At 40.0% G+C, this 27,201-nt stretch overlaps 1 protein-coding gene across 1 annotated transcript; it reads right to left on the bottom strand.

Annotated features, from left to right (window-relative positions):
• Nucleotides 1-272: 272 nt before the first annotated feature.
• Nucleotides 273-27,201, bottom strand: TIGAR (TP53 induced glycolysis regulatory phosphatase). The gene is made up of 6 exons (XM_030321476.1): nucleotides 26,989-27,201; nucleotides 19,043-19,080; nucleotides 14,536-14,657; nucleotides 6,656-6,733; nucleotides 3,186-3,296; nucleotides 273-2,331 (listed from the first exon to the last, which is right to left on the bottom strand). Exons 1-6 carry the CDS (start codon nucleotides 27,018-27,020, stop codon nucleotides 1,900-1,902), a joined length of 813 nt encoding a protein of 270 aa, XP_030177336.1. The 5' UTR covers nucleotides 27,021-27,201; the 3' UTR covers nucleotides 273-1,899.

Raw genomic sequence — 27,201 nt, 5'->3', positions numbered from 1 at the left:
AATCACACAAAAGCTCATTAAAACAGTGACATTATACTCTTCACTCACCAGAGTCACAGGATTTCACTAGACAGTATCAAGTGCTAACAGAAATGAGGAAAATAGGAACTTTCGAGTATTGCCAGTAAGACTGAAAATCAGGACAGCCATTGTGAAAACCCATTTGACTCTTGTCAAATTGGAGACGCACCATTTTTTATGACACAGTGCAAAGAGAGATGCAGAAGGCTGTTTCTAGAAGGACATAGTGAACACACCCAAATGTCCACTCGTAGGAGGCAAAATGAGCATGTGCCACATTTATTTAATAGAATACAGTGATAATAAGTGGATCCATACATACCAACATAGATAGAACCCCATGATATAGTAAGTGAAAATACAGAATACAGACTGGTGACATTTATGTACATTTTAAAAAACTCTGAGGCAACACCATTTCCTTACGATCGTGGGTAAAAACGTAAAGAATGGATGCACATACACAGTCGCGTTGCGGTGGTGGCCTCTGCAAGGTACAAGGGGGCACTGAGGGAACTGGTTAAAGAATTTCACTTACATCTCAGTGCATTACTTCTTTAAAAAAAACAGAAGAAGAGGGTAGTTACTACTTCTGGATGGTGAGAATGTGGACATTTACTATTGCTCGTCCTTTTTAATTCCCTTCCCAAGTTTTCCCTTGTGGAGTACTCCCTCTAGTGCTCAACCACATGCTCTCTGCAGGCAAGGGGCAGGGGTGGGCATGCTGAGAACACTCTAACACTGGATCTTGACGAGAGACTTAAGTGCTGTCCAAGGTGAATTTTGACTATATGTGATTTTAGCCTTAACTGACAAACTTGACTATTAATACTCTTGTAAGTTTAGACTCACAGCATTCATGAGCATGATAACTTAAAAAAAAAAGTGTAAAACACTTCAATTTAGGTAAGGACTTTTGAGGGGCCAATCTTATGTACAAAATTCAGTTAAATAAACTCCCGCTTCTCCAGTGCCATCTGGTGGAAAAAAGAGGCAACTGTACCTTCCACAAAAACCCACAATTGTGGTTATCAGAGCAAGAGCAACATTCTTTCCAAGGAAGAGTCTTTTCCTTCTGAGGTTACTGTGTACTACACTGGTATCCATGTACGTTCTTCAGAGCCTTCCTCAAACTAAATTCTTCAGCCTGTAAGTTAGATAAGAAAAGGCTGTTCTTCTATCTTCTTTTGCTCAGATTCCTTCTTTAATGTGTCTTAGTCAAATGATGTTTTAAATTGTTCCTCACCAGACCAATCTGCAATCATAATCTTTATTAATCCGCGTTTCATACCCTCCAGGGTAAAAAATTCCAACAGCTGATTTCTAGATTAAAAATTTTAGTGTCATTCTGCTTTATATAAACTGAGGGTGGTTAAGAATTTTTAATTTAAAGACTTAAAATACAGTGTGTTCTCAATATAAATATGCAGTGGGAATTATAAATAGTTCCTTCTTTCAAGCACTGAACGAGATAGTAAAAAACATACAGTATCTTACCAAGAGCCAACAAAACAGGCTAGATTTTTTCAGATATCAAAAAAATCAACATAAAACAAAAACAAAAAACCACAGTAACAAGGTCATTAATACCTCAATTTGCAATACCGAATTGGTTGATCCATAAACAATCCAGAGACGTAACTGAACAGGGTGGTAAAATTACTTTGGAAAATGACGACTGTACTCAAGACAAAATAAGTCAGTCCTAAATGGTTTCTTCCCTTAGTGTTCTCTGTGGCCACGATTCCAGTCAAACTTCATAACCTGCTGTCATAGCTTTTTAACGGTTTCCAAATCAGCACTAGCAGAGGATGGAAATAAAGCCAAAGGCACTCCCTCAGAGGTTCAAAACTGCTAGATTTTGATGTAGACTTAAATTTAGCAAGTTTCAGTCATTCCACTGAGATGATCCTGTAGGTACATGCAAACACACTGAACTGTTGGCTTCCCTTCTTGTCCCTTCTCAAAGTTTATGATAAAGAGACTAATCCCTGTATTGGGACTGACTGACATAAATTCGGATTTGTTCAGACTTGTGGGTAAGGAACACTTAAGGTCAGTCAGAAAATAATTAAACAGGCTTTTCATGTAAGCGCCATGACTCACAACTAAGACACTGGCGACTAATCCTGGAGCACTGCTGTCTGAATTAGATTCAGAGGGACAGTTTTTTCCTAAGGGAAATATCTCTGCCAGAGAAGTTTCCAGACAGTTGCTTGGAGCTCCTCGGGAAAACTGTTCATTTTCACCTGCCTCCTGCAGAATCAGCTGACAAAGAATATCAAAAAAGTCTTTTCCACGCATTTTTACCTACAAGAAAAGAAAATACAAATTAAAATAAAGTGCCACTAATGATAGTCTAAAACATACACATAAACCATAACTGACTGGATTTTCTAATATGTCAATGTAAGTACTACATAAGCAGATGAAATTCTGTTTCTATGCATTCAATCAGTAGTAAATGCCCAGGTATTTCTGGAACTATGGAAGCACATCTAGGGGCAAAGATGAGTAAAATACCATTTCTAATTCTTTCCTTCAGAGAGAGCACTTACAATCTAATTAGGGAAATTTACAAGTAAAAAGAAGCCCATAAAAGAGTGTGCCTAGGAAAGAGCACCTAGAGCAACCACGACAAGGACAAAAGCTCTTCTTGCCTTTACTAAACAGAAAGTCTTTAGGAGAAAATTATGAAAATAAAAAATGGTGGTGGGGGGGTGGGGATCACCAATATTGCAGTTTAAAAGCAGGACACTTCAAAGAAATTCAAGCACAGTGATGATGTCACTTAGGGAGCACTGAAGATTTTGAGACCGCAATTACTTTGCCTGCCGCTCTCACTGAACGGCACTGCACTCACCTCCTTCCTGCTAGTACCACTGCAGGAGTTACTGCTTCATATTGAAAGAGTTTTCTTCAAGTATCACCTTAACACACATCCTTTAAATCCATTATTGGCAATGACTGCCAACTTAATAAATAAGAAAGACAGCTTAAAAAGGAAAAATAAACACACCATATAGAATTGGTTTATGAACCAAACAACTTTCAAACCACTCAGCTGAGATTTAGAAACATCTCATTTATAAAACAAACTCAGTATTAGGTACTCTGACCTTGGGAGGTTCATGCACGTGACAACCTGCCCCAGGGCTACGTACCTGGTCTAATGTCTCTCCTCCAGGTGGTGTGAACACAGGGCATTCTTCCCCAGCTGCTTTGGCCATCGCCCTTAGCTCACTTAGTGCCCTGCCTTCTGCAACCCCGTATTTCTGCAATGGTCCAACAGACAAAAGTGCCTCAAATCAATTTGCAATACAACAAGTAAATACATGCTTATGACAAACTTGGAATAATCATTCTGGCAAGAAGCCTGGCTTCCTTTCACTGATTTCATTCTATCTTTTAAACCAATAATGAGAATATACTCAGTAGAGGGCCGTGAACCCTAGAAAATACAGTTGACACCTTGAACTAGACACTGTGTCTAGATGCGTTATAGGGAACAACACACTCAACTAGACAGTGTGGCTTTATTGGACAAATAGATCTGCACAGATTCCAGGACCAGAGACTAATGTATGCAGCAACCAAGTCAGCCACCTCACATGCCATCTCATCTGGTCCTAATAATAGCACTCTGAGATGGGCATTTTCATCACCATATTTATGAATGGGAGAGCAGAATTTCAGAGAGCTTAAGCAACTAGCCTATATTCCTATATCTAATAATCAGCAAATTTGAAATTCAAACCCCGATCTGTGTGATTTCAAAGGTCATTAACTTTTTAGATTCATAAAGAATGAGCCATAGCAAAGGACACAGAAGTCACAAACGAAATACAAACGGCCAAGAAACTCCTCAGGAATCCATAATGTGAAAATTAAAATGGTACCTTTCGGAAGCTATTAAATTGGAAGACCAAACAGACTACCAATAGCTACTGTTTATGTGAGAAAAACTCTCCCTCATCATTCGTGGAAGTACAAACTGGCACAGCTTTTCTGGAAGGAAATTCAGCAGTGTGTGTAACAGGCTTTTCAAAAAGTACACCCTCAACAATTTCATCTGTAGGAAATCTATTAGGCATGTGTATAAAGAATCAACTACAGGGGCGCCTGGGTGGCGCAGTCGGTTAAGCGTCCGACTTCAGCCAGGTCACGATCTCGCGGTCCGTGAGTTCGAGCCCCGCGTCGGGCCCTGGGCTGATGGCTCAGAGCCTGGAGCCTGTTTCCGATTCTGTGTCTCCCTCTCTCTCTGCCCCTCCCCCGTTCATGCTCTGTCTCTCTCTGTCCCCAAAAAAATAAATAAACGTTGAAAAAAAAAAAATTAAAAAAAAAAAAAAAAAAGAATCAACTACAAAAAGATGTTTATTTTAACATTATTTACACCAGTGGAAAATCGAGTCACAACCTAGGTGTGCACCAGTAGTGGCAGCCAAGCAATATCCATTTACGGGAATAATACAGTCACTAATCAGGCGGTCGTATCCACATGCGTGTTTGGGCACTGATAAACACAGGGAGAAAATCCGGTTAAAAACCAACATATAGAAGGGGTACACTTAGAAAAATACATACACAACCAGACAGACAGACAGACTGACAAACATGAAAAAAGCCAAGAGCACACATACCAAAATGTTCACCATATTTGGCATGGTAGAAATTTTAGCTGTATTTTTTCCCAAACTATTCTCACTTTTAGTTCCCCACAATGATAACGGATTGCTTACAGAATAAAATATTTAAAGATAAATCATTATTTATGGTTTATACTGATGATGCCTCAAAATTCTACCACCACCAGACAGAAGTCCAACAATTAATTAAATGTTATTTATAGGAGCATATGCACATTTGTCAGGTGCTCTTCCAATTCTTAAGTTCAAATTCTTTTTCTTTAAGTGTATTTATTTATTTTGAGAGAGAGAGAGAGAGTACAAGCAGGGGAGGGGCAGAGAGAGAGGGAGAGAGAATCCCAAGCAGGCTCTGCACTGCCAGTACAGAGCCCAATGCGGGGCTCGAACTCATGAACCATGAGATCATGACCCGAGCCAAAATCAACAGTCAGACGCTTAACTGCCTGAGCCACCCAGGTGCCACTCAAGTTCAATTCTTGTATCTTTATAACTGGAACAACCTCTTTTATAAAGGAGAACATTAAAAATCATTAGCTCTATGACCATGGACTTGACCTCTGTGTGCCTTGGTTTCTGCAACTGTAAAAATGAGGTTTTAAATCTTAGGGGTATTGTGAAGATTAACAAACCTGCAGTTCTGAGACCCTTGCCAGAGTGTGGTGGGCACTGTGCAAATGCTCACTAATACTACTAAGGCTGGGCAGTAAGCACAAGGAAGGAGGAGGCAGATGGAGAAAACAGATCATATCCTACACTATGCTGACAGCCAGACTGGAGCTTGGATGGGCTCCGAAGGTAAAAGAGAAACAGTGAATTGTTCTATACAGGAACGCAGCAACCAAGTTTTCCAAAGATTACTCTGGCTGCAGTGTGGAGATTAGATCAGAAAGCGAGAGCAAGGCAGAAGACAGGAGAACCACTGTTCCAGGTGATCCAGGTGACAGGGGACACTGAATACAGGATGGCAGCAGTGGGTTTGCAGAGGGATGAACGATTCAAGAACTATTACACAGTGGCCAAATTGACAAGATGATGGTAGGACGTGCAAGTGGGAAGCAAGGAAGTCAAGAATGCGTAGTTTGAGTGACTGGGTAAAGCAGGAGCTACGTGGAGAAAAGATGGTGTGCTCCACTGAGCTAGAAGTAGATGCGGGGCACACACACAGACATCAAAAGTAGGCAGTTTGGTATGTGAGCTCAGGCAAGAGATCTAAGCTAAAAATATATATTTGGAAATCAACTGAAATCACAGGAAAGGATGCAGTGATTCAGGGAGAGAGCACACAGAAGAATGGCCCGGACAAGGAGACCGTCTCCTTGTGCGATCGCAGGCCTCGTCCAGTGTTCCACTGAACTTGTAATGCTTGTATTAACACTGGAGCACTAGTTCTCAGGCACAGAGTGAGCCTTTCCAAGCAGCACCTCTGCGGGAACTCTGGTATGTATTTTGGACAAAAACAGAGAACACAGGCAAATTATGAAAAGCAATTCTCAAAGATGCCCTAGCCATCGACACATCTAACCAGGTACAAAAGAAATCACAGGGCTGATGGGGACATTAGCCAGCTCATGGGCCCATAGTGAAGAGCAAAATTACTGCTCTGGGAGGACAAGCTCAGATCTGAAATTGAGATGTGGCTTTAGCTAAGTCACTATCTCAGCAAGTTTCATTTCTGGTATATACAATGGACATAAGACAGTCTATTCAAGCTTAAAATTGGGAAGTAGGATGGGGAGGCCAAGAAGAGAACTTTGCACTTTACCTCACACTCTTCTGTACTAGTTCTTATGAGGAGACCTTGCTTTTATAATTTGGGAATTTAATAATTAAATATGATACTATCAGTGAGAGTCTGTAACAGCCACTGACACATAGCAGGTTCTTAACATGTTAGCTGATTCCACATCCCTATCAGGAATGCGTCTGATAAACTGAGCTGGTTTACTGATGACTTATTGTGAAGAACAATATGTAAGTACGTTACTTACTCTTTCTCGAAGCCTTGAATCATACTTTACTGTCATATCTTTGCAAACTTTGCTCTTCTCCAATATCCCATGCACAGTCTGAAAATGGAAAGACAATGGTTTCTTTTCTCACAAAAAGAGTCATTCTAGCCAAAATGTCAAAATACATCATAGTATATAAAAAAAGAACTAGAAATAATTTTCCTTTGTGAAAGTTGCCTCTCTTCACACAGATCTGGGTATTTCCTTGTGACCGATCTTCTAGTTTGCAGGTCAGCAAATTAGAGCCCAAATCTAGACCACGGCTTGTTGTCATAAATGAAGATTTATTACAACACAGCTATTTATGTATTGTTTGTGGCTGCTTTCACAGTACAACAGCAGAGTTGAACAGTTGTGACAGAGACCATACAGCCCATAAAACTTAAAAAAACTTACTATTTGGCCCTGTACAGAAAAGGTTCCGGTTCATTAATTCTCCATTCAGGTATTGCTACACTGCTGTGAAACCCATCTATTGAGTCTTAATTTCAGTTATATTTTCAGTTCTAGAATTCACACTTAGCTCTTGTGCATAATTTCCAGTTCTCTGTTGTAATTCCATATGTCATTATTTAATCTGTGCATTCAATAGTTATTTTAAAGTCCGTGTCTGGTAACCAGCTATCAAATAAATCCTGAGGCTTGTTTCTGTCATCTTTTGTTTGGGCTCATTTTTGTTCATGTTTCCTTCTCTCCTGGTGTGCCTGGTTATTTCTGATTAACAAGAAACACTGTATTTGCAAAACTAGAAATAATTTAAGTCCACATTCTGACTTGTTTTTTAACCCTCTCCCCACAAATTAAACATTATCATCATTATGGTTCTATATTGTCACTATTTGTTTACATTTACCCTTACTTTTACCAGTATCTTTGCTCACCCATCTTTTCTGAAACTCAGACTTCCCTTCTGGAATTATTTTCCTTCTTCAATTATCCTTTGAAAGTTCCTTTACAGCCTGTTTGTCTGAAATGTGTTCATTTCACCTACACCCTAGAAAATGTTTTCCTGGGTATAAAACTCTAGGTTAGTCTTTATTATCTCTTCAGTGCATTAAAAAAATTATTACTGATACTGACAAATTTGTTGATAGTCTAATACTGGACATTAGTGGATGACGTTTGTCCTTAATCTTTGGACTTTGCAATTTTGTTATTGTAAGTGTAGATATGGGTTTCTTTTTATTTATCTCCACTGGGATTTGTCACACTTTTTAGATCTGATAATGTGTTATCTTTCAAAAGTTCTGTAAAATTATCAACTGTGACTTCTTTGACCCCTTTCTCATTCTAACATCTCCTTCTGAAAGACACCAGACCTCATATCATGTTCTTCATTTTTTTTAAACTCTCAAATGTTTAATTTATCACATTGTGCTACATTTCAGTTATTATTTTACATTTACCTATGAGCTAATGATCATTTCAACTATGTTTAATCTGTAATTTAGTAAATCCACTGAGGTTTTCATTTTTGGTTCATCAACTTGTTCTGTGTTTTTAAATCAATTTCATTGAGGTATAATTTACAACAAAAAAACATACCTATTGCTAAGTGTACAGTTCATGGAGTTTGGAAAAATGTATACGACTATCTACATACCACCAAAATCAAGACATGGAAGAATTCTATCACTCTAAAAGATTCCTTTGTGTCCTTTCTAGTCAATCCCTCTCACTCCTGGCCCCTGACAACCATGGACCTGCTCTACATAACTGAAGATTAAATTTATCCTTTCTGGAGTCTCATATAAACGGAACCATACAATATGTACTCTTTGTGCCTGGCTTCTTTTGTTCAGCATGTTTTTGAGACTCCTCCATGTTTTTGAGACTCCTCCACTCCTCCTCACGTTGTTGCTGAGCTGTATTCCACAGCATGAATGTATCACAGCTCATTTATCCATTCACCTACTGATGAACACAGGTGATTCTGCTCTTTGAACAGAAGCTGTTCAAATGAACAAAGCTATTATGAACAAAGCTGTTAATTATGTGTACAAGTCTTTGTGTAAACACATGTTATTTCTCTTGGATAAATTCTTAGGACCGAGATTGCTGGATCATATGATTAGTGTATACTAAAGTTTCACTGTTTTCCAAAGTAGTTGTTCCACTTTACATTCTCACGAGCAAAGTAGGAGTCCTAGTTGTTCCACATTCTTGTGCATTTTCAAATGTTCATGTAATAGAATCTCACTATGGTTTTAATTTGCATTTCTGTCAAGATCAATTATGCTACACATCTTTCAATCTGCTTACTGACCTTCCATATTCTCTTCTTTGTGAAGTGCCTGGTCAAATTCAAATCTTTTGCTCATTTTATTTCTTTAATTTTTTTTTTCAACGTTTATTTATTTTTGGGACAGAGAGAGACAGAGCATGAACGGGGGAGGGGCAGAGAGAGAGGGAGACACAGAATCCGAAACAGGCTCCAGGCTCTGAGCCATCAGCCCAGAGCCTGACGCGGGGCTCGAACTCCCGGACCGCGAGATCGTGACCTGGCTGAAGTCGGACGCTTAACCGACTGCGCCACCCAGGCGCCCCTCTTTTGCTCATTTAAAAGTGTTATTACTAAGCTGAAAAAAATTTATAAATATGGCTATATACGTATTTATCTAGATAGACAGATTTGTCAGATACATACATATTATATAAAAAATAAGATCCTTGCACTAAGAACCTTTATAAAGATTTTTCTCTTGTGTTTTCTTATAGAAGATATATAGATTTAGCTTTTAGATTTGTGCTGAGATCAAGTGTAAGTTAATTTTTGTGTGTTATATGCAGTAAAGGTCAAAGTTCATGTTTTTCTATATGGATAGTCCATTGTTTCAACAGCTTTTATTGAAAAGAATCCCTGTCAAGTGCTGTATTACCTTGGCACCTCTGTCAAAACCCAATTGACAAAAAAAGATTCTGACTTCCAGGGAAGATGATGGAGTAGGAGGACCCTAAATTCACTTCCTCCCAGGAGTACTACTAGATAACATTCACATCAGTATAAATAGCCCAGAAAATGACCCAAAGACTGGCAGAACAAATGCCACAAGTAAAGGTAGATAAGAGGCCACAATGAAGAGGGTAGGAAGGGCAAAGACACAATGGGGAATTAAACAGACCCATGGGCCAGCCATGCGCAGGAGGGAGGGAGCAGAAGGACTGGAAAAGGAAGAGAAACACACAACAGTAAGCCCATGTGGGGAAGACAAATGCCCATTACATTTGGCTTTGAAAACTAGAGGGGTTGAATTTTCTGAGTTCTTAGAATCAGCCGGACTTAAAACTTGGAATTTTAAAAACCAGGGGGTGTGGCTCTGGGAGAGCCTGGAGGACAGAGGACATACAGCCCAAGCTCTTAAAGAGACAGCACAACCAACAGCCCAAGATACAGCATAGAAGCAGCAGTTTGAAAACTGCCTGGGGTATACAGGAGAGAAAGTTATTTACTAATCTCAGAACATGTCCAGAGGCGCAGCAGTCACAGGGACACTCCCTCAGGAAGAAAGAAGCTGGCATGCAACATTTCCCTCCCCTGCCCCACAGAGTACACACATGGCCAGCTGTGAGAACCAGTGTGGCAGACATTCACTATCTAACTTGCTAACACTGCCACCCACCCCCCAGCACCTTGCAGGTTCACCCCCTCCAATACACTCCTGGCCCGAGCCCATCCAGGGCACTGCCACAAGCCTGGCAGTGTGCAAGTAGCTCCTACAGTGGCCAGCACCACTCCAAAGTGACTCTGGCCCTAGGGAGAGGGAAAATACCACCAGCACCACCACTCCCACGCCCCCCCACCCCCCCACCAGACTGTGGCCCTAGCAGTGGGCTGGAGGCAGACAACTAGTCTGACCGCAGGTCCTGTCCACCAATAAAAGCTTCTCAGGGGACAACACAGGGAAAGTGCCCTGCAGTTTGGTGCTACCACACCTCTGGAAAATGCCTGGTCTGACTCAACTCAGGCCCAAGGCAGCCCCAAACTGGCCCACTAGCAATAAAGGGACCGACCAAACCCTGCCCACAACAGACAAAGAGAACCTCTGCAGATGACTGGACTGGCTCAGCCATAACAGCCAGGTGCACATAGCACACATAGTAGACACCCCTGCAGTGTCAGGTTCTAGTAAACAGGGGACGCTGCACTGCAGGGCACTACAAGACCTCTTCTTCACAAGGCCACTACCTTCGAGAGCAGGAGACACAGCTGACTTTCCTAATACACAGAAACAGACACGAGTTACACACAAATGAAGAGTCAGAGAAATATGTCCCAAATGAAAGAACAGGACATAATCACAGCAAGAGATCAAAACAAAATGGAGATAAGTAATATGCCTGGTAGAGAATTTAAAATAATGCTCATAAAGATACTCACTGAACTTGAGAAAAGAGTGGAGGACATCAATGAGACCCTTAACACAGAGATAAAAAAGAACCAATCCAAGATGAAGAACACAAGAAATGAAATTTAAAATACACTAGATGGAATAAATAGGCTAGAGGAAGCAGAAGAACGAATCAGTGACCTGAAGACAGAGTAATGGAAAATAATCAACCTGAGTAGGTGAAAGATAAAAAAAATTATGCAAAATGAGAATAGATTTAGGGAACTCAGGGACACCATCAAGCATAATGGTCTCATTAATGGTCATCAAGCATAATGGAGGTCTGACTCCTTTCAGACCTAAAGACACATGCACACTGAAAGTGAGGCAACAGAGAAACATTTATCATGCAAATGCATGTCAAAAGAAAGCTGGGGTTTCAATACTTATATTGGACAAAACAGACTTTGAAACAAAAACTGTAACAAGAGACAAAGAAGAACACTACATAATAAAGGGGATAATCCAACAAGAAGATACAACTATTATAAATATTTATGCACCCCACATGGGAGTAGCCAAATACATAAAGCAGTTTATAACAAACATGAAGTAATCGATAGTAATACAATAATAGTAGGGTACTTCAACACCCCACTTACATCAATGGACAGATCATCTGAAAAAAAAATTAACAAGGAAACAGTGGCTTTGAATGACACACTGGACCAGGTGGGTGTACCAATACAGAAACAACATTTCATCCTAAAAGAACAGAACACACATCCTTTTCAAGTGCACATGGAACATTCTCCAGAACAGATCACATATTACATCACTAAACAAGTCTCAAAAATTCAAAAAGATCAAAGTCCTACCAAGCATCTTTTCTGACTACAACAGTATGAAACTAAAAATCAACCACGAGAAAAAATCTGAGAAGAACACAAATATATGGAAGTTGAATTACATGCTATTAAATAATGAATGAGTCAACAACAACAACAAAAAAAATCAAAGAGGAAACTAAAAAATACATGGAGACAAATTAAAATGAAAACACAATGGTCCAACATCTTTGGGATGCAGCAAAAGCTGTTCTAAGAGGGAAGTTTATAGCAATACAAACCTACCTCAAGCAAGAAAAATCTCAAATAAACCACTAAACTTACACCTAAAGGAGCTAGAAAAAGAACCACCAGGAGCTTAAAAACAGCAGAAGGAAGAAAGTTATAATAAAGAGGGGAAATAAATAAAATAGAAACTGAAAAAAAATGAGAATAAAACAGATCAATAAAACCAAGAGCTGATTCTTTAAAAAATCAACAAAACTGATAAACCTTTAGCCAAACTCATTTTTAAAAAATAATAATAAAATAAACAGAGGACTTAATAAGACCAACTGACAAAAAACAATTGAGAGGAAAAAAAAACCAAAACCCACAACAACAAAAACAACCTGGCCGTGTAGGTGTGGGTCAATTTTAGACCCCTCAATTGAGACTCCTTTTTTCCTTTTTTTAGTCTTCTTTCTTCCTTAATTTTGGAATGTTCTGTTTCTATAACTTCATGTTCACTGCTCTTCTACAGTGTCTAACCTGCTAATAATCCCCTACTATGTAATTTTCATTTCAGAATACTGTTATTTTTGATCTCTAGAAGATGAATTTGATTCTTTTTATTTCTTCTATTTCTTTCCTCATTATGTTCCTCGAGCACAGATAAACTTCACTGTTTTATTTTTAATGTTTATTAATTTATTTTGAGAGAGACACAGAGAGCGTGAACCAGAGAGGGCCAGAGAGAGAATTCTAAGCAGGCCCCACACTCAGCACGGAACCCAATCAGGGTTCAATCCCATGACTATGAGATCATGACCTGAGCCAAAGTCAAGAGTCAGATGTTTAACTGACTGAGCCTCCCAGGCACCCCATTAATTAATTCATTCATTGTTTAAGAAAGCTCAATGCCCAACATGGGGCTTGAACTCACAACCTGGAAATCAAGAGTTGCATGCTCTACTGACTGAGCCAGCCAGGCATCCCAGCTTCACTATTAAGGTGTGATCTTTCTGAAGTGTCCATTGTATGCTTGATGTACTTATTAACAAAGTCTCTCCACTTTGGGTGGAAGGAACACAAATGATTCCCAACCTGTGTGAACACTTGAAATTGTCTGGCTTCTGGTTCCCCAGGGATTGTTCTCTCCTGGCCTCATGAGGTTTCACCTACGCATGTGCAGACTGTTATCTACCAAGAATTTAAGGGGCTTCCTATACATACTTCTAGAGTTCTTTCTCTGTGTTGCTCCCTCTTCCAGCACTCTGCCCCACGATCTTTATTTAACCTCCCCAAATTCCAAGCTTTGTCTCCTCAACTCCCTGAGACCACTAGCTCTATCTGGCCTTTCCTGCCAGCATTGGGAAATTACTTCAGGTGGAACACCAGGACAATCCAAGGGTTGATGTTACTTGTCTCACTTCATTTGGGGACCACAGACCCACACTATCTGAAGTCCAATGTCTATAAACAGTTGTTTCACAAATTTTGCCCTGTTTCTCTAGTTGCTTTTGCAGGAAGACTATATCCTAACCCTGTTATTCCCTCATGGTTGACACAAAGTCCCCTTCCATTGAGTTTTTAGATATTTATTTGGTTCCTTTTTAATTCCCTGGGGTCATTTTTATAGTACTCTGATCCCTAAAGATATTTCAAACGTGTCATTTATTTCTCTACAGTAACATAGTTCTTTTTTAACCATGTCTGGATTCTACTATTTGATGTCTTTGTGAGTTAAATTCTCCTACCTGGTGTTCCTGCTGGCTCTCTCATAAACCTTCTTTGTCTTTTTAAAGATATTTCGTTAGGTATTTTTCCCACGCTACTCTAATTTAAAAATTACCAAGGGGCGGGGCGCCTGGGTGGCGCAGTCGGTTAAGCGTCCGACTTCAGCCAGGTCACGATCTCGCGGTCCGTGAGTTCGAGCCCCGCGTCGGGCTCTGGGCTGATGGCTCAGAGCCTGGAGCCTGTTTCCGATTCTGTGTCTCCCTCTCTCTCTGCCCCTCCCCCGTTCATGCTCTGTCTCTCTCTGTCCCAAAAATAAATTAAAAAAAAAAAAAAAAAAATTACCAAGGGGCACCTGGGTGCTCAGTCGGTTAAGCGTCCAACTTCAGCTGAGGTCATGATCTCACGGTTCGTGAGCTCGAGCCCTGACAGCTGACAGCTCAGGGCCTGGAGCCTGCTTTAGATTCTGTGTCTCCCCCTCTCTCTTCCCCTCCCCCACTCAGGCTCTGTCTCTCTCTCTCTCTCAAAAATAAATAAAAACATTTAAAAAAATAAAAATAAAATTACTAAATCAAAATAAAGTACAAAAGTAAAATGAAAAGAAAGAAGTTCTGTTGGTGGGGGAAGGAGAGGATTGGAGGTGTTATCTGCAGGTGATTTAATTTCCTACGATTCTGGTAAAAGTTTTCAAGGTTATGACTGTTGATACTCTTGACTTATCAGTCTAAACCTTGACTGTAGAACTTACCTGCCTTGTCCTTGTGAGGTCACTGGAGAAAACATGAGTAAATTTCACATTATTAAGAAATATGCCAGCAGCAGCTGCTTGTTTAAATCCAGTTTCCGAAAGAGGCTCGTCTACTCCTTGTCCTGTAATAGTAAGAGAAGGAACAATAACATTCAAATATATATACATAAGGGATGCAAATAAAATCACAGTAAGAGAATATAATTTATCTACACTTTATTTAAAATATTTCTTTGGAGGGGCAAGTGCATGGCTCAGTCAGTTAGGTCTCAGACACTTGATTTCGGTTCCAGTCATGATCTCATGGTTCATGACACTGAGCCCTGCGCTGAGATTCTCTCTCTCCCTTTCTCTCTGCCCCTCCCCTGCTTGCACTTGCTCTCTCCCTCTCAAAATAAATAAATAAACATTAAAAAAATATATTTCCTTGGTTATTTTTCTACATAACTTTTCAGAGAACTGGAAACAAGTAAATTTAAGCTATAATCCTATAAAGACTCAGGTATTCAAATGTTTCCCAAAAGAATGTCTGCCTAATGGGAATAAGATGATGAGAATTCAGTGGTCTCCAGCTCTCCCCTCTCTTGTGTGTGTCTGCCCACCCCTTCGTTACCTGTATCTTATTAATGCTGGCTCTAATCTTATGTTCTCCATGCAGGTGCTTCATTTGAATGGTAGGATCATAACCTAAAAAGTTTCCTTTCTTAATCTCCATTGCCCAAATGTCCAATATTGTATTATTCCCTCTCTTCCTTCTTCCCTTTAAAAAAAAGGCTGGAACCTCCATTTCCAGGAGAAAGGCTGATTAAACACTCTGAAGGGTCCTCCCATAACAAAAGAACCAAATAGGTGCGCTGTGTGTGTGTGTGTGTGTGTGTGGGCGCGCGCGCCCCCTGCTCTCAGGGTATAAGGAAACTCTCCAAGAGGAGATGCAAAGCAACCAAAATACTCTGAGTTGAAAGCTAAATATAAACATTAGAAAACAAAGATGACTTGGTAATCAGCACAAGCAAGGGAGTGTTTGGGGGAGGGAGACTGCTACATGGAACAGCGAGGTAGGAGAACTGAAACTCCACATTCCTGGATGCCAGAGATCCTATAAGGAAGCTGGTATAGTTTCAGGTCCGTAGTAAAATCAAATGCAAATTCTCTTCAGAGCAAATCTGACTTAACAAAGGCTAAGAAGTTTTCTACTAATTTATACTTAATAATAATTCAGCCAATGGAGGTGCCTGGGTTAAGCATCTGACTTTGGCTCAAGTCATATCTCCAGGTCCATGAGTTCAAGTCTCTCATTGGGCTCTGTGCTGACAGTTCTGAGCCTGAATCCTGCTTCGGATTCTGTGTCCCCCCTCTCTCTCTGCCCCTCCCCCACTCGTGATCTGTTTCTCTCAAAAATAAATAAATAAATGTTAAAAAAATTTTAATAATTCAGCCAATGACTTAACATACAAGAAAACAATCCTCCATGAACAAAAGTCACCAGAAACAACAAATAACAGATTCAGAATAATTAATACTTTAGACATTGAAATCAGCATATAAAGACTATAAACTGTGACTAAAACATAAAGACAGAGTAACAAAAATAAGCCAGTAACAAGAAGCCATCCAAAACAACCAGACCGCTTTCTCAAAGAATCAGACAGATCTTCCAATAATGAAAAATAGAATTGCTGAGGAGGGAAACAATCCTTCAGTGGATGAAAGGAGATTCAGTAACAGAAAGGCTTTAATGAACTCAAAGACAGGGCTCAGGTTTTTACCCCAGATGCAGCACAGATAAAGGAGATGAAACACATCTCAGATATATTAGAGACACGAAGGAGAGAATGATATTCCTTAACAAATTTCTGACTGGAACTCCAGAAAGAAGAAAATGAAGGAGAAAAAATATGATGAGATAATGGCTGAGAATTTCCCAGAAATGAGAGAAGATATAAATCTACAGATGAAGAAAACACCAAGCAGGATAAATTAAAAGGGAAAAAAAAAAATCCCCCCTAGGTATAAGAAACTGCAGAATACCAAAATCAAATAAAAGATTTTAAAAGCAGTTACAGAGAGAGACAGATTGCCTACCATGGAACATGATTTAGCTGAGAGAAGACTTCTTAACAGGAGCAATGGAAGCCAAAAAAAACTAGCACACTAATATCTCCCAAGTGCTAGGAGTTCTGTCAGTCTAAATTGTCTAGGCTAAAAAAGGTTGAATAGAATTAAAATAAAATTGTCTGGAATGGAAACAATTAAAACTCTCTTTACCACCAACCAATCTGTACCATGGGACCTTTTAAAGAAGATACTTCAGGAATGCAGGTCTGAGATGCAAAAGAAACTATGAGGAGAGAAACTGGTAAATATATATGTAAATCTAAACAAACATTATCTAAATAACAAATTAAATAATACCTATGTCATGTGGTTAAAAAAGGATAGGACTATGATACTAAGCGATAATCATACAAGTTCTTTGTATTTGGGGGGGAAAAGAGGTATAGATATTATACTTCATTAGGTATGAATGGTAAAAATTTAAAGGTAACCATTGAAAGAATAGGTGGGGGTTGAGAGAGGGGAAGGAGGAAGAGGAAGAGGAAAATCAACTATGTAGTATCTATGAAGTAACACTTAAGGCAGCACAGAAAGGTTAAAAGGAAAGCAATGGAGAAATATATACCAGGCAAATTCCAACCCCCAAACAGCTGGAGAAGCTATATTACACTCAGAAATGCAGGACTTTATGACAAAACGATTGTGAGGATTACTATAAATAATCAACGATCTAATTCACTGGAAAACAGAATGATTTTTAAACCTGTATGTACCTAATAAAATAGTCTGTAACTATACAGGAGCAGAACACATAAAGCACAAATTGATAGAATTTCTGGTATTAAAGGATAAATTGGCCATCACAGTGGGATATTCCACATCTCAACCATAAAATCATATTTAGGTCATGCAGGCAAATCTGTAAATTGACAAAATTAGCAAAGCACACAAGATTTGAACAATAAAACAGAGGTTGCTTATTTGACACCTAACTCCAAACCCAACAATTAGAAAATACAGATTTTTGTCAAGCATAGATTTATAAACAGTGACCATGTCCACTGATTTCAAAGAGATATCAAATAAACCATCTTGTCAGAAAGAATACAAAATATAATTGGAAGTCAACCAAAAAAAGATGAACAAAAAAAAAAAAGCTTAGCCATTTGGAAATTTAAAAGATAGTTCTAAATAATTCATGGGTCACCGAAGACAATTTAAGACACCTGATGCCGATACTTACAAAATTACTACATTATCAAAACTGTAGGTATGCAACAAAAATTGTACTTGGAAATACATGTCTTGAATGCTGTAACTTAAAGAACTAAGCATTTAACTGACAAAGTTAGGAAAAGAACACAAATGTGGAAACAGGTGTGACCACAAACACTTTTATTCCGGCTCCATTGTCAGCGTGGAATGAAATGAGACAAGTACTAAAGAACCAGGTGTTAAATCCAAAGGCGAATTTGGGTGGGGCACGTGTCACCAGAAAACAAAGGTTCATTTAATTATCAGACTAGTTTTCAGAAGCGGGAGTCACTTTCAGAAGTGGGTATGAAGGGGCGCCTGGGTGGCGCAGTCGGTTAAGCCTCCGACTTCAGCCAGGTCACGATCTCGCGGTCCGTGAGTTTGAGCCCCGCGTCAGGCTCTGGGCTGATGGCTCAGAGCCTGGAGCCTGTTTCCGATTCTGTGTCTCCCTCTCTCTCTGCCCCTTGCCCGTTCATGCTCTGTCTCTCTCTGTCCCAAAAATAAATAAACGTTGAAAAAAAAAAAAATTTAAAAAAAAAAAAAAAAAAAGAAGTGGGTATGAAAATCAGTTTCTGCAAACTCCAGATGTCCCTAACCAAAAAAATAAAATGAAATGCTTTTGTAATCACCGCACAGAAATAGTACGTCTGACTGAGTTCACCCAAGATATACACGCTAGACTTGCTGGATCACAGGGAGATTAAGATCTGAACCCAAATTAGCAGAACAAGGGAGGAAGAATCTGTTCGGAATAAAGCAACAATCCTGTATGAGAACAGGAATTCGCTTTTTAAACCTCTTCTTTGTTACTACCAAAAATAATATAACCACCTTAAGCAGAAAAATACCATTAACTAGCCAGCAAACTTCATGTTTCCAAATATGAAATCATTTTAAATCACAGCAGTTACATTTTAAGACCACTAGACCCAACATAACTCTTTAATCAGCTGACTGGGCCACTTTGAAGCTACCCATAAGCAACCTGGAATCCGGTTCTTTACATCCAGTTCCCTTAAGAAACTTATTCCTCCTAGTTACCATCTGCTCTGATCCTATTTCTGTAACTATGATGCTTTAATTCTTTAATACTGCTCACAATACAGAGCTGTCCCCAGGCCCCCCTCCCCCACCAACTCTGATTTGCTTACATATCACATTAACACTAGAGGAGACAGCTAAAATAAAGTATACTAACCTTGAATTATTTTCTCCTTGTTAAATCTTGTTTCTCCACTAAAATAGAGAGAGGGGGAAAAAAACCTTTATTACCAAATAGGTTATTTTTGAAATCAGAAAAAAAAAATCATCAATGAAAGGTAATGATATTCACAAAGGGAGCATATGAACCTTGTAGCATACTTCACAATCTAACCTATAAACATAAAATTTGTTCTAAATTGATATTTACAAGCATCTACTCTAATGTACTTAGTTGATTTGGGCTAAGAATTTCATACTGACCCAAATTAAAATGTATAAATCATGAATCAATCATAATTGTAAGTAGAATATTCTATTAATATGTATATATAATTTTCATTAAATAATCTTGTTAAAATAAATGTTAACTAAAACTCCTTTCACAAGCAGCAGGAGGAAACCATGAGAGTTGGTTTGTTGCTGGATTGAAGGAGCAAGTGCGAGGGAACCCGAATGTGGTGGGAAAGAAGTGGACAACCTTTCAGATGCCCTGGCTTCTTCCGGTTCCTAGATCTCCACCTGTTCCTTTTTGTAATGCTGACAACTATCTCGGAGAGGACACTAAAAACTGAGGTTGGGGTACTATGCTTTTAAGAATTAAAAAACCAAATTCAAAGCAACTGTTAAGAGTGAAGGACTGGAAACTTTGTCACAAAATAACCATCAACTGAGGCTGGAGGGAACACAAAGTGGAAGGGGACGGGGATGTGCTATCTGGACAAGACCAGACAACAGTAAAAGCAATCAAATACCTGAAAAGCTATCAAGAACTGAGTTCAAAATTCTTTGAGCTCTTTTTATGTGCTAAGTACAGTGCTAGGCACTGGAAAACAGAGATGGGAAGGACTGGTGGCTGCCCCGGGGGGGGGGAAAAGGAGTTGGCTTGTTCTGTGTAGACACTGGACACAGAACTGGAAGGGTGGGTAAAAATAGTAAATAGGTTTCTTTGGATCAAGTTGTTTCCTCATTTGGTACCAAATGTCTACAGCTCATATTGATATATTTCTATGTCAAGGGGAGATGAAAATCCTTTGAAGTAAATTTCACTGCCATATAGCAGCCTGAAGAACAAAAACTGCTTTGGCTATATACTTAGGAACTTGGTTAAGCTTGAGTGCCTCTGTTCTTTGTAAAACGGGGATGATAACAGCCCCCATTTCATAGGACTCTTGGGGTAATTGAATGAATATAGATAAAGTGTTTAAACACTGTTCAGCTTTTAGTAAGCACTCAATAGTTCTGTTTATAGGTCATTTTCGGACAGAGCTATACAGAAATCGAAGATTCAACATAATGCATTTAAAATCTTGTAAAAATCGTGAAATAAACAATGTAAACAAATAATATACCATAAAGTCAACACCCTGGTGACCCCACCCAAGTTAACAGATCAACACTGCCAGCCGCCTAGAGCAGAGCGGGTCTCTTTCCAACCACAATGTCCTCCCACCCCCAGTGGATCCACTACCTGGCATTTATTTAGATGCTCATTTGCTTTGCCTTTCTTCATAGCTTTCCCATCCAAGTACAGCATAGGATTAGCTTGCCTGTTGTTGAACTTTATAATGAGTTGCTTCTTGCTGTATGCAGTCCTGTGTTGCTACCATTCCTCAACATTGTTTGGGAGATACACCACTGTTGTGACCGGTGGCATACTCTTACACTCTCATTACTGTGTAATACTCCAGAATTTCCCAGTGTTATTTATATTGTTAATATATTTACATTGTTTCCAGTTTGGAGCTAAGCTGCTGTGAATAAACATGTTTGTATAGAGCACATCAGATTCTCTAGGGCAGTGGGTGGCAAAGTGGGGCCTCTGAACCAGCATCACTAACACTGCCTGTGGCCTTTTGGAAATGCAAATTCTCAGGCCCCACTTCAGACTCCCAAATCAGAAGCTCAGAGGTTGTGGCCCAGTTCATCTGTTTTAATAAACCCACCAAGTGATTCTGATGCACATTCATGTTTGAGAACTACTCAAAGACCGACACACGATCTTGGTAGAGTTGTACTGGAATACAATCATACCCATTTGTTTACACGTTGTTTATGGCCACTTTCACACTATAATAATGGAACTGAGCGGTCCAGACAGAGTGCATGGCTTGTAAAGCCTAAGCTACTTCCTACCCCTTAATTAAAAGTTTGCAAAGCCATACCTAGTGATCTAGGCCTAGCACTAGAATTGCTAAGCCACAGAGTATGCAAACATTTAGATTTATCAGACAATAGCGAAGTGGTCACAGCAATTTACAACCCCCAGCAGTGTTCCACATCCTCTCCAACATTCAGTAATGTCAGAGTTTCCCATTTGTGCCAATTTGGCACAGAACAGTTCATCTCAGTTTTATCTGACTATATTTCCCTGATTACTGTGAAGGCTCAGGCTCAGGCTCATCACCCCTGCTTTGTTTTAAACAAAGCACTAGTTTAAAAAAAAAAAAAAAGCCTTCACATGGATTGATTTACACAGTCTAGAAAGGAACTCCATCAAATCTTAAGAGTCAGAATCACAAACCCGGGCCTCTGCCTGGAACCTTGTCCCTCATTTACAAAAATAGTTGTCTGCCAACCTCTGCCTAGAACAGTGTTTCTCAAACTTGAGAGTGTATCTGAATCCCCTGGAGAGCTTATGAAAACAGAGACCACTGGACCTGACCAGTATGTTCTCACTCTTCCAGACCCAATACAGACAAACAGCCTGCTCCCTGAGGAAGCATTCCCTCCCAGGCACCATTCCCCACCAACCTATCCCATTTAAACACACCCAGGCTACACTCCCATTTCCCACCCCCCCACCCCCCCCCAGTACTGTCAGTTACCACCCATATGCTAATTAATCTTTTTAGATGTGTGTCTAACCAGGTTCCAGCTCCTTAAAGGCACAGCCAGAGGTTGCCTTGTCCTAACATACTCATTGCCTACAGAAAACCCAGGGAAATAACAGAACCTCAGTGTATGTACTCTGCCAATGGAAGGTCATCTGGAAATATCAATCAAAATAATAAATCCGTTTGCCCTTTAATACAGCAACCATAATACTGGGAATACTTGCATTCAACCTTATTTAAAACAGTATCTGCCACAATATTTTTTCTAGTAGCAAAAGCTGGTAAATAACCTAAATATCCACTAACAGAGAACTGGTTACATTAACAAATAAATGGTGGCATATATACATAGTGGAATACTAGGTAATTGTGTCCCCTAAAAAAGAGAATGAGGGGCGCCTGGGTGGCGCAGTCGGTTAAGCGTCCGACTTCAGCCAGGTCGCGATCTCGCGGTCCGTGAGTTCGAGCCCCGCGTCAGGCTCTGGGCTGATGGCTCAGAGCCTGGAGCCTGTTTCCGATGCTGTGTCTCCCTCTCTCTCTGACCCTCCCCCGTTCATGCTCTGTCTCTCTCTGTTCCAAAAATAAATAAACGTTGAAAAAAAAAAAAATTTTAAAAAAAAAAAGAGAATGATTTATGGAAAGGTTTGGAAAAATTACCAAAATATATTAAAGAGCAAAAGCAAAGTGCAGAATAATCTAAAAAGAATGCTATCTTTTTAGAAAGGTGGAAAATAAGAATAAACATTTGGACCTGCGTGCACATGTGCACACAAACACCGGAAAGATACATAAGAATTGTTCTGATTTCTAAACATGTGGATGTAACTTTAAAAAAAAGTATGACAAATATATGAAGATTTTCATAACTATTTACCACTGATCTGCCATTGTTATCATTGTGGTTAATATTAATAAAATATGTCCTTTTCTCCAAAATACATTTCGGAATCATACACAATGGATGTGAAAGAGGGTAGTAATCTCTACCATTCAGACAGATAAAGTATCCATGGTGATGATAGAGAAACTGCCGTTTAAAAAAAAATTCTGTTTGTTTATTTTTGAGAGAAAGAGAGAGAGGAACAGCACAAGCAGGGCAGGTGCAGAGAAACGGGGAGAGAGAGAGAGAGGGAGACACAGAATCTGAAGCAGGCAGAGCAGGAATCTAGAAAAAGAATTCCCAAAAACTTTCATAAATATTTAGTTTTACAGCTATCAGCTTTATCAAGAGGTTTGTATAAATCCTTAAGGCAACTGTTTAAAGTTTGTTTTGGGAGTGGGAAAGAAAATTAGGTGGCTAAAATAGTTTTACTATTAATCTACTTCCCTTAACCAAAGTGTGGCTTGTGATAGTGGCAGAGAAGGTGGAAGGAGCTGAAAGGTCAGAGGAATATATTTTGAAAGAGTCAGGAATAACACTACTCATTTTCAAAATCTCCAGTGTGATCCATTTCCAAAACAGAACACCCGACTCTGCAAGAATCCAAATGCTTATGCCAAGAAGTTAAGTCTTATGACCAGCCATTTATAGGTCCCACAAATATGCATCATTCATTTTGTAGGTTATTACACTATTCTTCACTTTAAAAGATTTTATTTTGTTAGTTCTCGTTTATATTCTATGGCATTTCTTTGGAAGTCATTTAGAAAGCTAAATTTCCCAATCATATTCTTTTAAAGAATTCAAATTCAATAGATGAGTACTGTTTGCCACAAGACCAAGGCAAATCATGGGAAATTAGTACAGATTTGGGGCATGTTTTCAAAATAGATACGCTTCAGTGTACATGGAAATGCAAAGCCTCACCTGATATTTAATCAAGAATACAGCTTTATCTTAATTCCTCTCTACCAATTAATTCACTCGAAAATATAGAAGATTTCGAGGGCTAGTAACATGGAAACCGTCACTAGATGGTCCGGGTGGGGGTGGGGGACGTAACACACCCAACTCATGATATATTTTTATTTATATGTCAGTCCTAGTTGTAAATCCTCTCCCAACTGATCAATCCTATTCTCAGAAAACAAGTATCACAGTAACATAACAACTAACATGTATCTTTATAAAAATTCACAGGTGCCCTAACACTTACTTTGCTTGCTTTATTTATGACCAGAACAATTACTGGCATTCAACAAGAAAGTAACTGCCAATAGAGGTAGCATAAGAAAAGCAAATCAGTTTTGCTATCATTAACTTTACTAATTTATCGTCTTTAGGTCATTAAAAGCGAATTAAATGAGGTTTGTAAAATTTTTTGTTTTAAGAGCTAGTTAAAAATGGAAGTGAAATGGGATGGTTTTCCAGGCAACTAATTGCAAACAGACACAAATAATATTTCAAGGAACTGGGGCCTTCAATGGGTTATGTAGGTGATGGAATTCCCAATCTACATATATTGGGGTTTTCAACCATGCTGGACTAGAAGATCAGAAGTTATAGTTTAATAATACTAAAAGACTTGAAATTTGCAATCTTGGATATTCTATTCCAAAATGATACTTGTGAGCACAAGTATGTCGAAGATAAATGCACAGGTAGTTACAGCATAAGATTCATAAAGGATTTGGTTGAACTTACAGAAACTGCATTTTAAAAGCTTTCTGGAATTATCTGAAGAGGCACTGTTCACTAAAATTATTCATCTCTTTAAAAATACCAATCATGCTATCAGTTTCAAAGCACTGGACTATCTTAGTTATACAGAATCAGATAATAGAAAAGTCAAGGGCTATTCCCAATATTATGCTAAATGACCCAATCCTGTGGATTCATTATATTTAACTATGGTGATTATTAATCAAGTTTGCAATCGTTTCGTTTCCTGAAAGCGTCATTAATTCTTAGCTTGGAGAATTTGGAAGAGGAAAGAGGGATGATCCAGGCAGGAAAGGCAGCTCACCATAACCCTATCAATTATTTCAACCCTTTAACTCCACTTTCCCATGAATAAAACAGAACAAAGCAAACTATTCTTAACACTCTTCACAATTATATTAGCAGAAATAAAAAGTGGCCACTAAAATGGCTGGTGATATTCAAGCAATCTACAAACACTAGGTTTTAACTCAATAAAAAAGGAGGCAGAGAGGACAGTGATTAAGAGGATGGGATGGGAGGGGCGCCTGGGTGGCGCAGTCGGTTAAACGTCCGACTTCAGCCAGGTCACGATCTCGCGGTCCGTGAGTTCGAGCCCCGCGTCAGGCTCTGGGCTGATGGCTCAGAGCCTGGAGCCTGTTTCCGATTCTGTGTCTCCCTCTCTCTCTGCCCTTCCCCCGTTCATGCTTTGTCTCTCTCTGTCCCAAAAATAAATAAACGTTGAAAAAAAAAAATTAAAAAAAAAAAAAAGAGGATGGGATGGGCTGTAGAGTCAAGCTCCTTTGCTTCAATTTCACCACCCCACCAGCCACGTGACTTCAAGCAAGTTACAGGACTTCTGCATCTGTTTCCTCACCTGCAAAGTGAGAAGCAGTCCTCACCTCACTGCACTGTCAGAACTTAATTACAACAGTGCCTGGCACATAATAATGTATAAAGACTTACTTTTAAATTGATTCCTCAAAGGATTTCTATAAGGAATCAGTTTTTTAAACCAAGCCCTTTTTTAAGAAGCACGGAGGAGACAAAATCCAAATTCATGTAACTACTGTCCATAAGAATCTAAATAGAAATCACCTTACTATCAAGGGATGGTTCAATCCAGATTTCCTGCGACTTGTGAACTTCAATTGTATGTCAGACACAGTACTGGCTCAGTTCAGGCATCCATAAGGTGCTCAAACACTGGAAAAAGAAGGGCTCTACTTCCTCCTCTGCTACCAATGAGCTATACATGACCTTAAGTAGGTCATCAAATGGTCATAAAGCAGTCTATAAAATGGAAGGGTGGGGAAGAGACAGAGAGGAACTCAATTTCTAGTTTAGTCATCAAAATCCTGTGAGTCTTACAGGGATAATTCTGATGATTCCTAAGATTATCCTCCCATAAAGGAAGAACAGGACAAAAAAAAAAAAAAAAAAAGATACCAATTAAAGTCAGCTCGACAAGGTTAAGTCCTATTACTGTTCCTTGTGAACTCTGGAAGTCAAAAACGGTATCTTATTTACCTGTATAATCCAGTCCACGGGCACCTAGCACATATTCAAAATGCGGGTCTGATAAAATTATACATATATCCTGAGGACTGACTACATTTTTATTACAGATGCTCTTACAGAATTAGAAGTTATTTAGTTCTTGAGACATTTCTTCCCCTCCGTTGCACTATACACTCTGCCTCACACTAGTGAGGCAGGTATTTTCACTATCCCCATTTTATGTATTAGCAAACTGACGTCGTAAAGATTACGTTAACGGAAGCCGCGGTTACAAGGTTCCTCCTAACCAGAGCCCGGATTCTAACCCAGGTCTATCCTGCTTGAAAAATCTGTGGTCTTAACCACCCTGCACTGCACTTCCATTAACAGTCAGCAAATAAGCGTTACGAAGGAAAAAAGATAAGAGACATGAAGACGTAGCAGCCTTCAGCTCCACCGTGGAATGTTATGATAAAAATATTTGTTCGGGGTGATGCGGGTTGCAGAGACGAGGGTGGAGGCCCTCCGCCGCCGCCAGCAGTGTGATCTCGGGAGGGAAGAACTAAATCTCAGGTCCACGCCTGCGGCTGCCCTGGCAAGCGAGGGGCGGGGGTGCAGCACAGACGGAGAGGCACAGCGGCGGAAGGCAGCCAGCACACAAATACCGACCTGGGACGAGCTATCCCGCAAACTCTTTAGGATCCGCTGGGGGGGGGGGGGGGGCAACCAGCGGCGCACGAAGTCCGGAGCCAAGGCTGGCTTTTTTCAGCTTTAACTCCGCCAAGTGGCTGCGAACCTCGGCCATTTACTCCTCCGGACCTCAGCGTGCTCATCTGTAACGCCGGACTCCAGATATTTACGACCCGCCTTCCCGGCTCAGGGGCGCCGGGGGAAGAGGGGTCCAACCCTCCGAAGGGCGAGCAAGCAGGGAAGAGGAGGGGTGACAGGTCAACGGTCTCTTCACCCACTCCTCAACAACTCCCTGACGAGAAGGCGACAAGGGCACCCTGCGACAGCAATACTCACTGCCGCACAACGGTCAGCGCGAAGCGGGTCATCTTCCGGGCGCCCGGAGGGAGGGGAAGTGATGGCCCCAGCGCAGCTCGCTTGCCCAGCACCCTCCGGCGCGAGGCTTCTCCGCACTGCGGGACACCTCGCCCACACCACTTCCGCCAAACCCGGCCGGCCGACCGGCTCCGCCACCATAGGCCGAGGCGGCCGTCTACGTCATTCCAGGAG

Source organism: Lynx canadensis, chromosome B4 (assembly GCF_007474595.2).
Source record: "Lynx canadensis isolate LIC74 chromosome B4, mLynCan4.pri.v2, whole genome shotgun sequence".
Classification (NCBI taxonomy): Eukaryota; Metazoa; Chordata; class Mammalia; order Carnivora; family Felidae; genus Lynx; species Lynx canadensis.
This window is presented reverse-complemented; position numbering and strand designations above follow the sequence as displayed.

What these genes read in the sequence shown, in the direction of transcription:
- TIGAR (XM_030321476.1), bottom strand. Translation starts at nt 27,020, where the DNA reads ATGACCCGCTTCGCGCTGACCGTTGTGCGGCA. An exon ending in CAAGGAGAAAATAATTCAAG is followed by an intron (nt 14,658 to 19,042) that starts GTTAGTATACTT and finishes TTACTATTACAG; the next exon opens with GACAAGGAGTAGACGAGCCT. An exon ending in GAGGAGAGACATTAGACCAG is followed by an intron (nt 2,332 to 3,185) that starts GTACGTAGCCCT and finishes CTTTTCTTGTAG; the next exon opens with GTAAAAATGCGTGGAAAAGA.